The following is a 19858-nucleotide window of genomic DNA, read 5'->3' as shown; positions in this document are numbered from 1 at the left end:
TCTCCTCTGCCACCTCATTGTCCACATCACATTCATAAGACTTCAGGCTGGTGAGGATGAGTGTGTGAGTGTGAGTGTGAGACACCGCAGCTAAATTTGATGCGATAACACTTTGGATGGGTGACTTGGAATGAGCTATAAATACAAGCCAATGAATTCTGGCACATACACACGTCAGTTTTAGAGGTGTGTATGTGTGTGTGTGTGTGTGAGACACCCGGGCTTTCCACAAGGATAAGGAGTAACAAGCCAGTGGGAAAAATTTGACAGCTAGGGCAGTACAAGGGCATTCTCCACTTGAGAAAAAATGTAGCTGTAAAAGCCAAATTTGGTGCCTGATAGATTCTAATGCCGCTGTTCCTTCATAAACACTGATGTGAATGATTGTATACTTTTTATTCCTTTTTCTATGTTAACAAGTATTGAATTATTTAAGAGGAATTAGAAAATGAAGAATTAACTCACTTTATATCACACAAATCAGGAGACAACAACTCTTGATAAGAACTGATAAATGTAAATCATGAATAAAATAAGATCTATAAATATAATGTAAAAACAGTGATCATAAATGTAGAACTGTACAGAAATCCATTACATCATCTTTACTTTATAAAACATAATTTGGAGAATGTGACGTGACAGCTAAATAACTTAGTAGAGGAGCAGCAGGAGATATGAGCCAGAATCTAAATCCATTTTACGAAACAAAAACAAGTTGTAGATAGAAAGTTTTGCTACATCATGTTGTTGGATGGCAAACAACGGGTTAATAAAACATCAATTTTTCTTGCGTAGTATGACGGCAACAGTGTTTTGATAATAGCGCATTACACGCCTCGCAACATTGTTAAATGCCCAGTGACACACATCAAAGGTCATAGGTAGGATGTGGGTTGTGGTTGGTTAAGGTTAGGCATGAATCTGTCATGTTTAGGGATAAGGTTTTGGTTTGGCAGTGTGTGAGGAGTCGGTTTGAATGAAGAATGACTGAGGAGTCTCATCTGCTACAAACAACTTTTTTTAATGTCCACTGCTGAACAACAATACAACAGTCTAGAAAAACCCACTGCAGAACAAAGAGAGGGTTGAACTCTACTGTGCCACCAAAAGGGACAGTTCAAATATAACATAAAATGTCAACATATAAAATTCTCAGAACATTAAATAAAAATTATTGGTGACAATATTAACAAATTAGAATCAGTTTAAAACAAGAAAAACAATTCAGGATTTTGTTCAGTTGAGGAGAGTGACCGGATGCAGCTGGTAGACATAACCTCTACCTCCTGGCTCCACGATGTTCATCCTCATAGAGGGCTCCACCTGCAGCACCAATACACAAACTTAACACCCACACAGACACACACACACACACAAAAGACTTTAACTTGCCAAAAGCTATCAGATATGGATGAGGGAGCTCTGATGTTAACACACCTGGTTCCATTTCTCCGTTTTCTCGTAGTTTCTCGGAGTGACAGCTTCCCTCGGGGGCGACTTGGTGAAAAGTCTACAATACACCGTGTAGAGGGATTCCAAAAATGAATAGACACTAATTGAACCAATGACAAGACATGAAATCCAAACCATCTCAATTCTCAACAGGGTGGCAACCTGTGATACTGGCCATAAACCCAGACCCCTCAATTTGAGAAGATGAGACGTGACAGTTTCTCAATTTATGTAGTTCTTAACAGGATGATCTAGGTTTACATTTTATTTTAAACTAATAATGAGAGCGTTTGTATCCTCGATATTTTGGCCTTTAATTTTCTGAAGTGGTGTCCTTACATAGTCATTAATCAGAACATTTAAACTTGATCTGTGTGCGAGTGTGTTTGACCTCAAGAGGCGCTCCCGACAGTCTTCCTGCAGGTGGCTGATCCGGTCAGGCCGCAGATGCAGCGTGCCACTCGTTCCTTCACACACCAGAGAGTTTATAGCCCCTCGTAAGGCGTTTATCTAAAGAAAGAAAATAACACAGAAGTGTTGGAGGAGGAGGAAGAAGGAACCTGGTTGAGTTTAATGGATTTACTTTATTTGTTATAAATTTTCGCAAATTTAGGGTAAAATGCAATATTTAATATCTATAAATGTTTTTCATGTCCATCTGATCAGAGGCTGTGAAATTAAAGCTTATGTAAATGAACGTTGTCAATTATGCCAGCTTTTCAGAACTCTCAGGTTTTAGGTGTTGTCAAACAAGGATTAGTTTTAAATGAGCGTTTGAACCGGTGCCTCAGATCTAGTGCTGTGGATCACTCTTGTTCCATTTACAACTGTTTTATTACAGCAGTAACAATAGTTTAATTTTATTCATGTACTAGTAGCGATTGAAGTACTGGGACTAATAAACATACCAAAATATCTACATGAGGAATTTTGTTCCCCATCAAAAGGTAAAATCCATGAAGGAATGAATACAATATTAATCCTTCTCTTCCTGTTAATGCGTTCCGTCACCAGGTACACTTTCACCTCCTATGTTTCTGGGACTAGTGTAGGAGAAAAGTGCCGCTACTGAGCTGTGCTTTAGTCTCAGTGCATGAGCTGAAAAAAGTGAATATTATCTATTGGAGAGAAAGAGAGGGACAGTATAAAGTCCCTGTTCCGTCACAGATTGAGCTGATGATTGACACAGATCTGAAGAAATCTGTGTTTCTGTCCACTGTCAGGACCCAGCATCTCCTTCTCTCTGCATCTGGTGTCAGCTGTTACCTCAGTGATGTCCTCCACATCAAACTTGACATCAAAGGCGAGTTCGATGTCATGCTCCGGTAGGATGCCCTCTTGTGTTTGACTGTAGCAGCCGAGGCCACAGATGGCGCCGGTGTAGCAGGTCCCCTCTTCATTAGTGCTAAAATACGTACAAATTGACATGACACCTGTACTGATTGTGCCACCTATAAAGATGTGCAGAGGTAGGACTTTGTGTCGGACTGACCGTAACTCCATGATGGGGGTGAAGAGCAAGGTAATGAGTGAAGGCAGCCCAGGGATGTCTGGCATGATGGTGGTATCTCTTAGAAGAATGCGTGTTCCTGCAACACAAACACACAATCTGAAGAAATTCCAGAATAAAAAACAAACTGACGAACCCCACAACCAGGGCTTATCATAGCCTTTAAGTTTTCTGAAAAATGTGTAGTCAATTTTTCATATTCATTAGTTAGAGTTTTTAAATAACTTTCTCTACTGTTATGAGATCAAGGTTTTTTCAAGATTTCCCAAGAAATAATTCATGAAAAAAAATCTGTATTACATCATTGATACAGTTCTGTATGGGTAAGGAAGACTGGAGTTGGCTGACATTTAGATGCGGGCTATCAAATTATACATTGTAACTTGATTTGTTGTCAACATTAAAATATTGATTAGTGGTGGTAATAATGATGACACACTTTGTATCAGCTACCTGAGGAGTTGACTGACACAGATCCAGCCACCAGCATCCTCTGATGTTTGTCATGAGGGTTTTCATTCAGCGCCAGGAGGTTGATGCTGCTCCTCTCAATACACACCGTCCTGGAGGAGGACATACTCATAAGCAATGAAAACCTGCCGCTTTATTGTGGTGTCGGTCTCTGTTGTGTTGCTTACTTGTAGAAGGCCTTTTGGTTCAAGCTCTGGAAGCTTGACTGGTAAGGACTGGTCGGTCCATACACCTTAACCTGTGGTTTCAGAGGGAAGGCAGCAGACGCACATGACCTGATTTATTCATGCAGCCATTGGTGGCTGTGATTTCGAGCCGTGGTCACCCTGTCCTCATTGTTCTGTCAGACAGGATGGGTGTGCCTCTGAATGAGCACCAACTACCACTGAGATGGCGCCATCTCCTGGCCGAAATCAATCACTACCTAAATTAAGGCATCCCACACATACCCATTGTAATACTAAAAATAGAAAATACTTTTCTTGATTTTCCATACATTTATTCAATTATTTAGTTCTTTTTAATGTCTTTTGGTAGCTAAAACCTTTGTTAAAATGATTTTTATGTGCTTTGCAATCAATAACAATGAGAACAGTTTCAGTACAAATATAATATGAAAATGTTATGAAGCAGCAGTGTGTCTTACCCTTTTCTTGGAAATGTTGAGGTTGCTCTTGGAAAAGTGAGCGAGAAGGTCGTCAATGAGCTCCACTTCCTCTTTGTTGCGATCCTTCCAGGAGCTGCTGACAGAGTTAGGGACATATTTCCCTGTTTCCATGTCCTTGTACAGGGACATCAGCACCTCGTGGTTTTCCTGCCAAGACCACACAGGCAGATATCATGACTCGGATAAACAAAGCATTTGTATACGTCATTTTGAATTCTTTGCTAAGATGTTCTTTCATAAAGCATCAGACCTTCTATAAAGGTTCTGCAATATTTAATATTTGTCAGCAGATGTGTATATGTGAACTGTGGCATGTGTATGGAAGTACTATAGGCTAATGTGTGAGAGATCTTTTCTTAAGGCTCAGACACTTTAACTCTAATCACCTTGGAATCAAAGCTCTCTTCAGCCTTGACCGCATGTCCTTCATCCACCAAGATGTCTACCACACTGGTGGTTGTTGTCTCTGTGTTGATGAGCAGCTGAACACGCATGACATTGTGGAGTATGGAGTACACTGACACGATGAGTGAATTGCCCTTCACCAGTGTGCGGAAGCGATCGCGGGCTCGGCTGCTCCACTGGTTCCCATGGATGATGGACTGGGCTGATGGACGCATCCCGGAAACTTGAAACTCATGAGCCTAAGAAGTGTTGGGATGTTGATATGTGTTTAAAGATTGGACAGTGGATCAGAAATATGCCACTCAGTTTTATTACCTGGAAAGGGTAAAGCAGAATATCAGCGGGGAGCTCTCTGAGGCTGCTGCAGGCAACAACTGCTGTGTTACCAAAGTCCAAGAAGAAAACCTGCAGAGTTAAGGGAAACGTTTTGCTCTCTGATACATCAAGAACAACTGCTATCACACACTCTTGTTAAGGATAAGTTATGACCAGACATAACTGTATAAAACTGTATTTTCACGGCTCCTATATAATCAAAATTTCTTGCCAAATTCATCTTCCTGGTATTTGACTGGATCAGATGGATCGGATGGTCTGAAACTTACCCTCATAACTGTAGAACATGGTGAAAACTCTTTCCTCTAGCATTAAATTTGCTGTATTGAGCAACCTGAAGCACATTCATGCAAGAGAACATGGTCTCTTTTGCTGCTTCAATCGGTTATACAATGGCAACATATTGCATGTGTGAAAATATAAAGGGTGCACTACAATTTGATCAGAGAGCTGTGAGCGATATTTACCTCCACTGTATTGCCACGGATGTGCAGGATCTTGGCACGGTAGTACGAACTGTGCTCATTGACCTCGGAGTAAAGAGCCAGACACCTCAGGTTGGGGTAGAGTGACACAGGTATAGGATTCAGTGTGTGTTTGCTGATCTCAGTTGTCAGACAGCGCTGCATCTCTAAACTGGCTTCATCTGCCTGGAAGCCCCAGAAATGTCCCACCTCCACCACCTACAGCAGAGATCACAGTTAAGAGACCTTCATTATAATTACCTCACAGACAGCGTTTCTCCACAGTATCTCTCTATTTTGAAAAACCAAGGTAAATGTAGGGGACTAACCTCTGTGATGTTGACCACAAAGAAGTGGCTTGGGGGTAGTTTCTCTGGATCCATTGCGCTGCTCAACAGTCCCGCTGGGCAGACGGACTGGCTCTGGAAGTCAACATTCACTCTGGATAGAAACAGCACACACAAAACATGAGTTTAAAGGGGACATATTATGCCCATTACTCCACAGTTGATATGGTTCCTTGGGGTCTTAATGAAATGTCTGTCTTGGTCAAAATACCACAAGGATCATTTAAAACAGCACCTTTTTACCCCGTCTAAAACAGCCCTTCTCAGATTGACCTGTTTTGAGTGCCCTGCCCCCCTCACCCCCGGTGAGCCTTGCTGAGAGAGCCCCAACTCCCCAGCGCAGCCCCGCAGTGGGAGCTTGAGCTGGCGCAGCAGCAGCATCCTTCCACACTGTTGAGTCAACGTTGAGGTGTCCCGGGGGTCCCTTGTTTATGTGGCCACTTAAATGTGTGACGGGTAGCAGCGTTAGCTTGTGAGCTCCACTGGCCTGGTTAGCTTGCGAGCTAACGCTAGCCGGGCTCCACTAGCCGTGGGGAGCCCCTAGGGAGCTAGCTCGCTAGCTTGCGAGCTAACGAGCTAACCGGGCCGGTGGGGCCCAGCTAGCGTTAGCTCGCTCGTCCAAGGCCATGTAGCGAGACTCCCTACATGGGCATGGTGTGACTATGACGTTTATTTCGGTCGTAATCCCATTCAACACACTCTAACATATCGTTTCTGACATAGAGGAACCACAACAAATCGCGGGAGTTGTTTTTTTCCAGAGTTTTTGGGACGGTAGAAATGCCAGATACCCAAATTAACGTGTAGAAGCACCACAAAAGTGGAATTTTCAATTTTAATGTTCTGTGCACAACTTTCACTGCACTCGCTCTGTCAACAAGATGTCACAACTGCATTTAATGCTGCTTTGATGTTGAATGTCATCACATCAAATATTTTAGCATTATCTAACAAGGTATCCTAAATCAGTCATGAATACAGATACCTGGTATGAGAGGGGCATTAAAAATCATGCAGAGGTATCACAACAGATAATGTTACGTTTTAGGCAGGTGTAAGTATCACTGTAAAGAGAGTATTCAGTGAGAATAGTCTTATTAAGTGTATTATTGTTCTACATCTATTATGCAATGTCACCCCATCTCGAAGCTTGTGCTGCGTGTGCCTGAAACCTGCCTGAGTCAGTGATTGTTGTGAAGAGTCATGCAGTTTGCTTGGATGTCAGATTTGATTAATGCTCAGTGCAGGGCCACTGACCAGTGCAGCCTCTGGTGCAGGGGGCTCCACTTTCGAAAAAGATTTGCTCAGGCCTCAGATCAGACACTGTAAAACCTAACGCTCAATTTTACCCCCACATTACCCCTACATTTGAAATATCTTTTCCAATTCATGCAGAGGATGATCCAGTTTCAAACAAGAGAAGTAGAGTTCAGACTACGTTTTATGAATATGAAAACAAAGTCGTACCTTGTATATTTCATGTGGATTAGGTTTCTGTTACCAGCACATTTTTCAATTTGTTCAATGGGGTAGACAGAAAGTTCCAAGGGAGAGCTCTGCTGGGAAAGGACGAGAGCGAGGGACACTTCAGGCAGAACCCCTGAGTCTTGAGATGTCCTGTAGAACTCCACATATGCTCTGAGTGCGTGCACATACAAACAGTCAGGAAATGAGTGATAAAATGTTAGTGATTTATTTCAAATGCATTGCATAGACAAAGTGCTGAGGTTGAATGTGTAATTTGCCTTCATTTACCTGGTGTTATCAAAGGAGATGGTTTTGACTTGTCCACACAGGCGGAACAGAGACTGCAGCTGCTTGTAGTAGAGGAAACTGTATGGAGGCAGGTTCCTCATCTGGACACAGCCCAGTTATGTTTTAATCACAAGTTCTCTACTTACCGTCACAAGTTTAAAAGATTAGTTAGAGCATTAGAGTCAAGTATTGATAAAAATATTTAAGTTCAGCCTAATCTAAGCATATTTCACAACAATTAATTAGAACTTTATTCACATCATGTCTGCCAATTAGGATTATACCATCACTGTTGTTCTGGGGTTGAAGCCACTTAATTCTCTGGCGGCCAGGTCTTCATCTAGTTCCCTCTGGATGAAGTAGTTGGGGTAGTAGGCACCAGCGATAACCACCTGAGACAGAGACAGGTGCAGTCAAACACTAACTGAAATCAATATATATCTGCTCCAATGAGAGGATCTGAGGCACACGATGTGTAAACACACTTGGGCCAGGGACCTGAATTTCATTGCAGTATCAGGTTTTCAATTGTTATTTCCAAATGTCTCTCTTTGGGGCGAGGTGAGTAGTAAACACATTGTATATTATGTAAACTTTTGGTGACTGTACATGTCCAGCACAGAGTCTCACCTGAAGAAGGAACTTCTGCGTGTGTGTGCTGGTATAGTCTGATGGTTGAATGCTGTCCTGCACATGCATGTTGAACTGGGAAGCACGTTTCTTCAGGTCCTCATACAGCTCTGCAACCTGGAGAGAGTGATACTGCTGAGGACCATGGTAATGTTGTTTTGATTAATTCGCTCATTGAAGTTGTTGGGCATTTTTATTAATGCATGAGATAATAATCAACTGGGTGTCAACACAGGTTATAATCAACTAGGTAGTTTATCATTAAACTTCAACAAAGACTTTGAAATCAGTTGGCTAATGCTAGATTAGGATGGATGATGTAATGTGTGTATGGGGAAGTCATGTGACCCTGCTCTCTGCATCGTCTGTGTACCTCCCTGATCCTCTTGATCTGAATGAAGTTCTCTTTTCCCCAGTCCAGCTCGTCCTGTGAGAGTAAAGCAGCAAGAAACACCACATAGAAAAATTATGATACAATGATGATACAATGGTTGCTTAATGAGCATCAGGTAGAGAAAAACAAAAAAAATCTAACTGAACTTTGTAAGTTTTATGTGCGTTTCTCTTTCCATTAAGTTCATGTTTGGTTGTTGTGTTGTTTACCTTTGGGTGTCTCAGTTGTCCAGTCTTTTTGGAAGAGTGCCATGCCTAACAGGGAGAGACCACATGGAACAGTTTTTCAAGCTAAGGTGTTAACAGTTATTAGGCAAATATGTAAATGTGTTTAAGACCACACAACTTGTTGTTAACCTGAACACACCTTGAAGGCATTTACAAAACCTATGGAATCACTTGGTGTTCCGTGGGCAAAGGCCATCTTGCTCCTGGAATTAAAAACAATGGTCAATTCACAATGGTTAAAATAAATGTTGTGCACGTCACCGGTTTCCGGCCTGAAAGTAGTTTGATGGGAAAGAGTCATGATCAACTACATGACCACTGGAAGAAAAACTGTTGCTGTTTCAACAAAACATACACCGATCATCTAGCGAAAAACAGGACTTGAAGAGAACCATTTAAGAACAGCTGGACATCATATGGTGTGAGTTGGATGGGAACTGTGTTGGCCCTAACTGTGATGGGTCTTAAGTGAGTCAGTAATTATAAAAGAAGGGTCTTTACACCACTGACTTAAGGACAACTAAAGGGTGGAAAAATCCATGGATATATTTTTATATTTTTCCATCATCCATTGCTACACAAAAACAAGACTGACAGTCTGTAAATCATTGCATCTAAAGTTTATGACTCACCTGTGTCCGGCGATCTGCTGCATGGAGGGTATGGCAAAGAAACTCTTCAGAGAGTGTGAGGCAGCTGAGAATATAGCAAACCAACACTTAAAAATGTTACATGAACACAAATGTATTGTAAGAGTGCAATCCTGACTGATTTGTTGGCCAATCTAAGTCTCTATGGCTGCACACACTACTGCATGTGCTCTAACAGACGCCAGTTCCATTTGTAAAATGACAGACTTACCTATGATGAGGCAATCGTCCAGGCAACCGAAGACATGGCCGAAGACAATCATCTTCCCCAGGTACAGGTCCACAGGTAAGTGGGCCACCACTCGACCTAGGAATGTTAGCTCTCCATCATCGTTCTGAGACCTGCCGTCACTTTTCACAGACAGAGCGCCCATCTACAGAAGAAAACCAACAACTAATGAAAAGACAATAGGCTTTATACCCTTCCTCAAAATAACAGTTTACTGGTACAACATGACTCACCACTTTGTGAATTTCCCTTCACTGTTTGTCATTTAAATGAATGGCTATTGATGGATATTGTATTTATTTAATAATACGCTCAATATCTTGAAATAACTGTAAATCTTATGCTCTAAAGCTATAAACAAGAAAAACTTATTACTAAAAAGTTTCTAATTGGTTAGTGATGGACAAAACAAGATTAACACTGCACTACATTACTCTCTGCAAACAACTTGACAATCCTAACACTGGTCTAATTCTCTGTCACAGAGCTGAGAAGATGCCTGAATAAATAAGTCATCACTACACCAACACATGTATATGTACTGAACAAGACATCAATGGGTCTCAGGGGAATCAATCTGCTTTCTTTTTACAGACCTCTTTGAGTTGCAGCACAGTTCTTACTATGTCGTCAAGATTTGGGGGTGAAAGTGCTGTTGAGAGGACAGAGCGGGGATCTCCCATATCCAGCAGCTTCACTTTCAGCATGATAGTTGCCAAGGGGGCAAGCTTAGAGGAAGGCAAACAGTATAGCATAGACAAATTGTCAGAGGCATCCTCAAAAACTGTAAAATAAAAATCTAGGTGTATTGAACATGTTCTTTACCAGCATCTCAGGAATCATGTATTCTGGGATCTCGTTCTTCCAGAACTCTTTGGTGACAAGACGATAACAGTAGCCCTTAGACACTCGTCCTGCCCTACCTGAGGAAATAGATGAGAAGTCTCAGCTGAACAGACAAGACACTTTGCAGTTTATGTTGCAGTAGTTCAAACACCTCTACGCTGGTTACAGTTGGTTTTGGATGCCCAGGTGAGACGGAGAGACTGATAATTGGTTTCTTGGTCACAGACCAGGTGACGGGTAAGGCAGAAGTCAATGACTGCGATCACAAAAAAAGCAACAACACCAATTCAAACTTCAGCTTTCTAATATTCACAAAGATGAAAAAATACATTCAAGCTCAGGGGAAAAGTAATCCACCATATTTGACATCCGATACAGTCACCGAACTCTCTGCAATGTTGGTGGAAAGGATGACCTGTGAGGATGAAACGACCATCAGTACAGCAGGTATCAAATTGTTTTATTTATGTGAGACAGAATAAGTTTAGCTGTTATCACCTTCCTGTATCCAGGGACAGGAGGCAGAAACACGCCATTCTGCTCCTCCAGAGTCACAGAGGAGTGAAGAGGATAAACTTGCAATCTGAACAAAAGAAGTCAATGCAACGTAATGCTAAATGTCTTACAGAAACAAGCTAAAAAATAAAACGGTCATTAATCTGCAGAAAAAAGATAAACTTAAAAGATCACCTTTTGTGGACAAGCTTGGCCAAAGCCTCCTGCATGTAGCTTATTTCGTGAAAACCAGGCAGGAAAACCAAAACACTGCCCCTCTCAGACAAAGTTAGACCATTGTCTTTGTCAGCTTTGCTGCTTATTAACAAACACATTTCAACACATAACTCAACAAACATGGGGACCACACCGTGTCTATATAGCAGATTAGTGTGCTGAGTAACCAATGCTTTACCGGGAATCTTTGCCCTCCAACTCGTCAAAGCTCTGGATGAGACTGATGGCAAGATTGTACATCTCTACTGCGATGTAAGGGTCATCTGGATGACAGGAGTCTAACAGCTGAAGACACAAACATAGAAATTAACACTTGTTGATTGACCGAAAATATATCGAAACCTTGAAGCTTACTTTGTGTTTGTTTGATTCACAAGTTTAGGAGACACCGGATCAAACACAATGAAAAAAAACTCCAACATTTGCCACGCACACAGCCAGGACATCAGGGTTAAAGTGACCGGAACAATCAAGATTCATGATCTAACATCATTGGTTTAATCTAATTAATCCGTTTGAGTGAAGCGCGAAAGGGATAAGGAGACACACACACCCAGGAGTGTGTCCTACACCCGAGTGACGTGTCTCCTTGGCCGTTCATTAATAGTAATCGAGGTGATAGTTTGAAATAAGCATGATATTGATTTCAAGTCATACCCCTCAGCCCTAATACAAATGTATAAATGGTTTGGCCTCACAGTACATTCACAAGAAAACTATTATAATCTCATTACCCTATATGGCAACAGGTTTTGGAGGTCATCCAGATAGAACTCCTTAATGGCAAACGGTGCCCCTTCCACTTCAAACACAAAGGCAGGGTTCATCTTGCCACGAATCAGGGTGCCGAAGTACTCTGCAAACTGTCTGCAGTTAATGGTGGCTGACATGAGGATGATCTGGAAAAGGACAACTAAAAATGAGTGAGAGTGGAAATGATTGGTGAGTAAAGGTGGGATCTTTACTTTGATATAGTAATCACCTTGACATAACGAGAGTTGGAATGAAGGAGTTTCTTCAAAATCAGTAAGAGAAAGTCCATCTCCTCAGTCCGCTCGTGAACCTTGTGTAAAGGCAGAGTTGTTAAACACAACAGTTAGCGATTAGAAGATAGGATGCAAAGATTAAGCCTTTCCACTGGAACAGCATTAAATGTAGACAAACCATGATGAGACAGATTTACAGCGGAATAAAATACAATGAGCATAGACCTGATGCAACATATCCTACTAATATCATTTTAGAGCAGTTTGTGTGTTTGTTTGTTAGTCTGGTTACTCCTCCAAAACTCCTCCTCCACTCCCCTCCAAACTCTAAGGGCATTGGCATATTATCTCTGAAATACTTAAGGGAAGGTCTAAATGCAAGTCTTTGTTAATGTTAGCAGCCCTGTAAGCTTTCCAGAAAATCCTGAGTGGTGGTGGATCTAAATTAGTGTTGAGTTTTTAGAATGGGTGTAATTACTAAATCTTAATATGCAAATGAATAACATTTTGACAGTACCCAACATATAGTTTTTTTGAGAGATTATTATTTGTGGTCAAGACAAAAACAATCAAATATAGATACCAGTTAACAGAGAACTGCATATGCACATTTAAAATGATCTTCACCTCATCTACGAAGATGTGTGAGTACTCGGTGAGGCACTTGGTAGAGACCAGTTTTTGCAGCAGCACTCCTGTCGTCATGTAGATGAGGCGCGTGTGCTCAGTCGCCATCTTCTCCAGTCCAACCTGTAGTAAACATTCAGAGTTACCTTCATTAATCTGACAGACATGTAAATCTGACACTCTCAGTAGGGATGTAGACTTGGTACTTTAGTAAAGGATCAGTGAGACTTGATATGTGACCAGCGCAGAGTGATATCATTTGTCAGTTTTTCTGGTCCAATAATCTTTAATACTTTTTGGATTGAATTAAAGCATAATACAACTCCTGTCTTTGGTTTGATATTTTTCACAGAAGCAAATTCAAGAGATTCCATCATCTCCCGTTTGTCTGCAGCTTTAATGTGCCTATTTCTGGGTTGGTTTCAGAGAAAACACCAGTGACCTGAGATAAAATCCATTGCAATCCTTTGTGTGACCTCAGGGAAACTCTTCACCGTTCGCTGACTTAACTCTGAGCACATAGAACTTTCCATTCACTGATTGCACGACTTTTATAAACCAAGACAAACCGTATGAAGGGGGAACAAAAAGAAAGCTCTCTCCCTACAGCAAATAAGAGTAAAAATAGCTTAAGTGAATAAAAAACACAATATAACCTTTTGTGGCTTAACATGACTTCACCTTTTTTTTATTGCTCCGACTTGCAGGGACATAATTATCTAAGGTCTGCATGTAGCAGAGGAAACTGTTATTATTAGTCACTGTTTAGGAGCTCTGCATAGTACAGCCAGACACCCTGCCAACAAACACACAAGAGTTCGCTGAAGCTTTTGGTGCAAAAACTAAAAATATACACAGGGCTCTTTGCACTGGACAGTTCAAGTAAACCACAATATGTCTAATTAAGACAAACCTGATATCCCACCAAACTACCCAGCGTACACTTCCGCTGTGTGGCAACCCATCGAGCAACACTGGTGGCCCCAATCTTGCGAGGTTGGGTGACCACGATGTTGCACGAGGCATTTTTGGCATTGTAGTGGTCCAGAATGTACTGTGGCAGCTGGGTGGTCTTGCCACTGCCTGTGGCTCCTCGAATAATCACTACAGAGTGGTTTTCTATGAGGGAAATCAGCTGGAAGCAGACACACACACACAGTGTTAACAAAAAGATACCACATTTGGGTATTTGGACCATATCACTGAAATAAAAAAGGAATTTAAAAATAAGTTAAGATATGTAGAGCAGATGGATGTGCTAAGCTGATTTTTAACCAAAAGTCCAGACTTTATAATCTGCATTAAGAAGTGCAGCTTAAATATCAGCCTGATCTCCTGAAATATACACACAGCACTCTTTATTAGAAAATTAAGAACATTTTTTTTGCCCAGTGAATATGACTTAGGTTTTGTCCTGCAGCAATCAACAATCACTGAGTACATCTTAAATAAACAGTAAAATCTTGAAAACAACAGTGTCCTGGGGACATAAAAACCTTCACTTGACAAAAACAACTATAGGAATGAGCATGCACTTATAGAATGTAATGCTGCATATTTGGATGCAACAGACCTCCTTTCTGTTTTTGGTTATGGGCAAACTTGGGTACTCATAGTAGGCCAGTGGAGGAGGAGCAGGACCTGAGGGTTCATAATAAAACGCACGAGACTGAGTTCAACAGTCTAAAAAATATAAATTTCACAATGTTTTTAAATAAGATTTAAGATAGGAAAAATTTTACAGGAAGTTGAATACTCACTCCCAGCAGGTTTCTGTTTTTGGACACTCCCTTCGGAGTTCACAGTCTCCAGGCTGCTCTCATCAGGAAACTCTGATGGCCTGAAGAGAAACAAAATACATTTTAAGCAGCTTAACGTTTTGAGGCACTATAAACCAACTGCAATGGTATCAAAACGTGCACACTCTACAATAACTACTGAGACGAAAGGTCTGATATAGTGATATGTAAATAATGACTTAATACAAAATAAGATATTAAGTGTGATAACGTTTTAAATTAGTAAGACAGTTTTAAGTTTTACCACCTAAACCGCAGTCAATTCAAATTCTGCTCAAATGGGACAAGCATCCTCTTTATTCATTTATGACGAACCACACTCCATCTTCAGTCATTCAGGATAGTAGTGTACCATTCTTCAGCTTTATCTGAAAAAGCTTAACTGCCAATGTTTCAAAGGGGCGAAAGAGAAGAAACATGCAGTTACTGAAAAAATTGAATGTACTGGTAAGACCAGGCTAAAAATAAGAGACCGAGCCTTAAAGCAGCTTAAATAAATTCCCTTTAAGATTCTGGAAAGAAATTTAGATCAGTGCAACAATGTCACGTTTTATAACCTAAAACGAGGAGGCTAGGTTTTCACCCGTCTATTTTTTGGTTTGCTTGATATTCAGCAAGGACACACGTAAGGAAGTGAATGAATTTCCACAAACTTTAGTGGATGGATAAGGTATGGTTCAGTAAAGAACACAAAACAATATGGTGCAAATCAGGAGAATTTTCATTTTCTCAGCGTTAGTTAGGGCATTTTTCAACATTTTCCGTTTTCCAAGGGAATAATAGAAAAATGAGGAACTGTTGAGTGTTAGTGTTGCAGAACACTCAGGTGTTGTAGTCACCTGAGGTGCATGCTGTGTACTGCTGCATTTCATACTAAATCAAGTTTTAGTATATAATAAACTTCATCTTTAGGTTCACACAGAGGATGAAAATGCCAGCAGCTCTACACACTTTGTCCTAATGTCATATCTAACCCCGCTCTAAGTCTGTGCCTCATCTTGTCTTTCCCTCTGGTCAACTCGACCCGGCCCGCAGCTCTGGAGCCTGGAGAGCATTCCATGTTGTCTCTGCCCGTCCCCTAGTCTTCACCAGGAGGATTTTTATCACAACAGCAGGCACAAACTCTGACAAGAGGAGCTCAAATATAACACACATGCGGCTTATGCACACACATGCACTCTTGCCCTCTCCCTTTCTCTCCAATGCAATCCTTTCGTGCAAGCTACAAAGCAGCTGACCTTACAACAAAGCTGCACACTGCACAGAGGAGAGCAGAGTGAAGGGAGAGGAGAAGAGACAGCTCTTAGTCAGTTAGTGGTGGGTGACTAACTCTCTTGGAAAAAGTCAGTGTGGCAAGAGCAGTGGGAGAGATAGGGACAAGACATTAACTACAACAGAAAGAGGAAAAACTGCTTCAGGAGTCAAGACATTGGAGAATTGCTGCAGAAACACAAGAGATGTGCATTTGACACCGAGGGACGCAACAGCGATTGAAGAATGAACACTACCAGGGCTGAGCCATAACGACAAGAAGCAGAGGACTACGCTAATTTTAACCCGACTCCTGAATACTTCACAGAGCTGGTGGCGCCATTTTCAGCTGTAAGTACAAATAGTGATTTTCCATTTTAAGCCAGTTGTGGTGTGATCCATTCTGACCTCCACATGCTGAAAGACTCACTGTTGTTTAAGTCATGATTATTTTGTAATCAAATCAGACACAAAAGAATGAAGGCTGTGTAACTTTACAATGTATAGAGGTGGTTGACCTTTGACCCTGCAGGCTGTGTGATCCATCTAAATCCCAGATGGAAGCCGGGGTTGAATCCATCATCTTGAAAGAATAAGGAGCCAAATAAAAACACCCGACAATGAGCTCTACCGAGTTTGACTTTAACTGAAGGCAATCAAAGCAGAGACCTGAGGTCAGCTTAGTTATGGGGTGATCATTTTTCACTGTCAAACGGACATCTTTAAATATAATGGGGCCAAACAGTTATGGATAAAAATTCCCATTCTTAGAATTAATGCTGTGATTTGTTTTGTTTTCTGGAGTTTGTCTTTCACATATGAAGAACACAGCAAGAGATTTTCTTGGACAGATGTGTTCACAACAAAAGAGCAATTTCCATAACATTCTTGCCAGATATGGCACCTGGGTAGATCAAGCAGGAGGCAGGACACCACGTTAACATTTCCTGCAGAAAAGCATATGTTTTTGTCTACGGCACATCGACACAGACATCGGGTTATTTCACTAAGGGGCTGGCAAGAAAAATTCTGTTTTGTGTGGTCAGTGCCCGTCTGAAAGCAGCTTTAGAATGAAACTAGCCATTAGTTTAAAGGAAATTCCAGCTCTGTGCTGTATAAATACCTTCAGGGTCCACAATAACAAAGAATTCTTGTTCTTTCAGTTTTCTGGACGTTCTGCTAAGTGCCATGCCCCTGTTCAGCTGGATGAAGTGGTCTCATGTGACAAAAGTGCAGACTCAGAATGAAGTGCCACCTCTTAAGAGCTCAGAGGTTGTGCCCAGCCGCAGGTTGATCAGAGAGCTCCTGTGGCATGTAGAAGAACGCGAACAACTGGCACAGGAATTGGAGCGAGAGCACAGGTTGGCCCACAGCTCTCCGGGGCTCCAATGGTTCCAGAAGTACCATCGGTTGCGGACTCTCATCCCCACATCAGAGCTTTACCAGCTAGAGTTCCTGTGTGCCCAGATACCACCGATCCATGCAGCCGCAGTCCTTTCCAGGTGTTTATTAGCGGACATGCCATGCGCCATCCTCACATTAGCATGCTGTCAACAGTGGCTAACCGCTACTGCCTCAACACAAGGCCTGACAGCAGGCGAAGCAGAGAAGACCCAAAGGGAAAGGGAGGCAGGGCGAGCTGCCAAGAAAGCCATTATGTGTTACTGTCACAGAAGCAGGGATAGAGGGTGTGAACATGTGAAGGTGAAGGATGCCCTATAAAGCTGAGTGTAGGCGGACTGCCGGGGTTTCCTCTCATCATCTGTATGATAGCCATTATATTTAAAAAGGTTGAAGAGTTGTTATAGATGGTTGAGCACTGTGACCTACTTATTTATTCCCCATACAACTCACATCTAGGTCACTGGAGTGTTGTTACATAACCAAATTACAAAAGAATCAAATTTAAGTAAGATATGTTGTAATGTTTCTACCATTTCCACACATCTGTGCTTCTAGTTTCAACAATGACATACAGACGACTAGCTTACAGGTATCTCATTTTATGATGGTGAAAAATTTTAATTATATCATCTATATGATTATATTATTAATTTAAAACTCACACCTGACCTAGTGGGAAGCTCATGCTAATCCTTCCTTTTTTCACTTCTGTTTAATTAATTCATTTTGGCGCATCCTTCCGCAGGTTTCGTGAGGTGCTGGCCACTAACAACATAAGACCCTGGGAGCTGGTGTCGGTCTTCAAGCAGGTGCTGAGAGACTTTGTGAACCATAAGCAATATGATGAAGAGTATGACTTCTCAGGTCAGTCAGCACAGCACAGACCAATGGAGGCTTGGACCAGCCGCTATAAAATGAGGCAGGGCTTTGTCAAGACCACCATCCCCAACTGTGGAGACTGCCCAAGGGAGGAGATCCCAACAATCTCTGGATATGTGGACTGGGCCATGCGGCACTCCAGTTCATTCTCAGGTTTCAGCGACTGGGAGCATCCATATAACTATCCAGCATCTCTCAGGCCCAATGGGACATACAGCACTACACTGTGAAAAGACACTACAAACATGAAACCACATGAAAACAACAAACACATTGAAAATGTTAGTAGTTTTAGGTTTTTCAGATTTGAGACCAAAAATACAATTCATTACAAGGACTAGTTTGCCTTGCCTGCCTGCTCTGTATAATCCCGTTTTCCTGAGTGTTTTATGATGTCTTGAAAACAACCCTAGGTAAGTCTTTGTAGAGATTAGGCTGTGTTTCAAAAGGCAAATTGTCAGAGATAATGTGTGAGCACAGTATGTGAGAACGTGCACAGCCTGAACCAATTTTTTAGGTTTTAGGTGAAGCAGTGTGTGTCCCTGCAGCCGCACATCACACGCTGAACATGTTTTAGAGAAGTTAAAGCACAGGCCGATATTCTCCCATTTCATCTGAACTGTTTTTAGAGCCCTATGGATGCAAAACTGTCAAAAAGACTAAACAAAATAAAAATTATAGTAGCAGCATGCATTTTCTTATTGTCTTATTATCCTATCTACTACTTCTACTAGAATATTGCAAGGTATTTTTTTAGCTCCCTGGAAAGATTTTAAGAGTTTTTTTTATTGTCTAATAGCACTGTTTTTCATTCAGTGTACTATATTTGGGAGATTATCTTTCCTGGCATTGTAGCAGAGGCTTAAGAAAACATTTAGAAAAAAACAACAGATAAAATTATGGAAACAATTAGATGTTTCTTGTCTGGTCAAAGTGGTGTGAGGGTAAGGATGTAAAAAATTAAAACTTTTTAAAACATCTATCCAGTGATACGTCATAGGCAGTATATGAGAAAACGTAAATTGACTCGTCAAATCTGATTTCAACGAACACTGGCAAGAAAGGATCGAGTGTCCCTTTTCCACTGAAGAGCTTGTAGCCGCCAAAACCATCATGGACGCGGCGGGTCACCTCGACCACGGCGCTTAGCACCTCGGGTAGTTTTCACAGCAATTATCACATACAACTGTGAATTCGCACAGGCCGACCTTCTTCAACGTGTCGTATTTTAATATTTGATTTAGCGTGTTTGTGGATGACAGGGAAGGGAAGCGACACGTGTGGCCCTGGTTAGCTAACATGAAGCTAACATGTAGCTCACCTGGTTCCCTCGGCCGCTGGTTCTTCGAGCTTCTTCACAGCCGCTTCGTCTGTGAGGTTAATTTTGGCGAACGTGGCTCCCGAGGTGAACCAGGCGGAAATCTGCTCGGCGGTGAAAACTTTCTTCATGTTGTCGTCGCTGTCTAAAATAAAACCATCGTCTTTCTTCCACCACTTCGTGTTCTGACTGAGGCGCGAGGCAACCGAGGCAGGTGTACGCGCTCACATGTCCCCCTGGCGGTTGGACCAAAAACTGAAAAATCCCCATAGAAGCACATTCAAATTGCAATAACGCCTGAGTTCACTCAAAATGGCTGCAGTCTTTATCCTTTGGTGAATTCTATGCAATGTGTCCATCTACGACTACACCAAAACAACCTTAATATGGAGTGACGAAGGTCATTTCCGCTGTGAACATCCAAATGAATTGAAATCTTTACTCACTAATTCTAATGAGATCATAGCTGAAACATT

The 19858-nt window shown here is 41.6% G+C and overlaps 2 protein-coding genes across 2 annotated transcripts; one reads left to right on the top strand and one right to left on the bottom strand.

The window, feature by feature from the left end:
• Positions 1–1013: 1013 nt before the first annotated feature.
• Positions 1014–19684, bottom strand: tdrd9 (tudor domain containing 9). The gene is made up of 35 exons (XM_062397712.1): positions 19386–19684; positions 14492–14571; positions 14305–14372; positions 13645–13866; positions 12732–12854; positions 12101–12181; positions 11853–12017; positions 11297–11403; positions 11077–11196; positions 10885–10969; positions 10744–10801; positions 10538–10642; positions 10366–10463; positions 10137–10268; positions 9523–9685; positions 9294–9357; positions 8801–8864; positions 8644–8688; positions 8414–8467; positions 8041–8157; positions 7695–7802; positions 7411–7511; positions 7123–7293; positions 5638–5749; positions 5312–5527; positions 4824–4913; positions 4490–4747; positions 4083–4250; positions 3604–3674; positions 3419–3528; positions 2948–3044; positions 2722–2860; positions 1847–1965; positions 1441–1513; positions 1014–1326 (listed from the first exon to the last, which is right to left on the bottom strand). The coding sequence occupies exons 1-35, from the start codon at positions 19511–19513 to the stop codon at positions 1240–1242; spliced, it is 3999 nt and encodes a 1332-aa protein (XP_062253696.1). The 5' UTR covers positions 19514–19684; the 3' UTR covers positions 1014–1239.
• On the top strand, positions 15818–18745 carry rd3l (RD3 like). The gene is made up of 3 exons (XM_062397713.1): positions 15818–16132; positions 16945–17283; positions 17931–18745. Exons 2-3 carry the CDS (start codon positions 16970–16972, stop codon positions 18292–18294), a joined length of 678 nt encoding a protein of 225 aa, XP_062253697.1. The 5' UTR covers positions 15818–16132; positions 16945–16969; the 3' UTR covers positions 18295–18745.
• Positions 19685–19858: the final 174 nt, after the last annotated feature.

Source organism: Platichthys flesus, chromosome 10, assembly GCF_949316205.1.
Source record: "Platichthys flesus chromosome 10, fPlaFle2.1, whole genome shotgun sequence".
In the NCBI taxonomy this organism is placed as follows: domain Eukaryota; kingdom Metazoa; phylum Chordata; class Actinopteri; order Pleuronectiformes; family Pleuronectidae; genus Platichthys; species Platichthys flesus.
The sequence above is the reverse complement of the archived record's forward strand: the minus strand, read 5'-3'. Positions and strand labels throughout refer to the sequence as shown.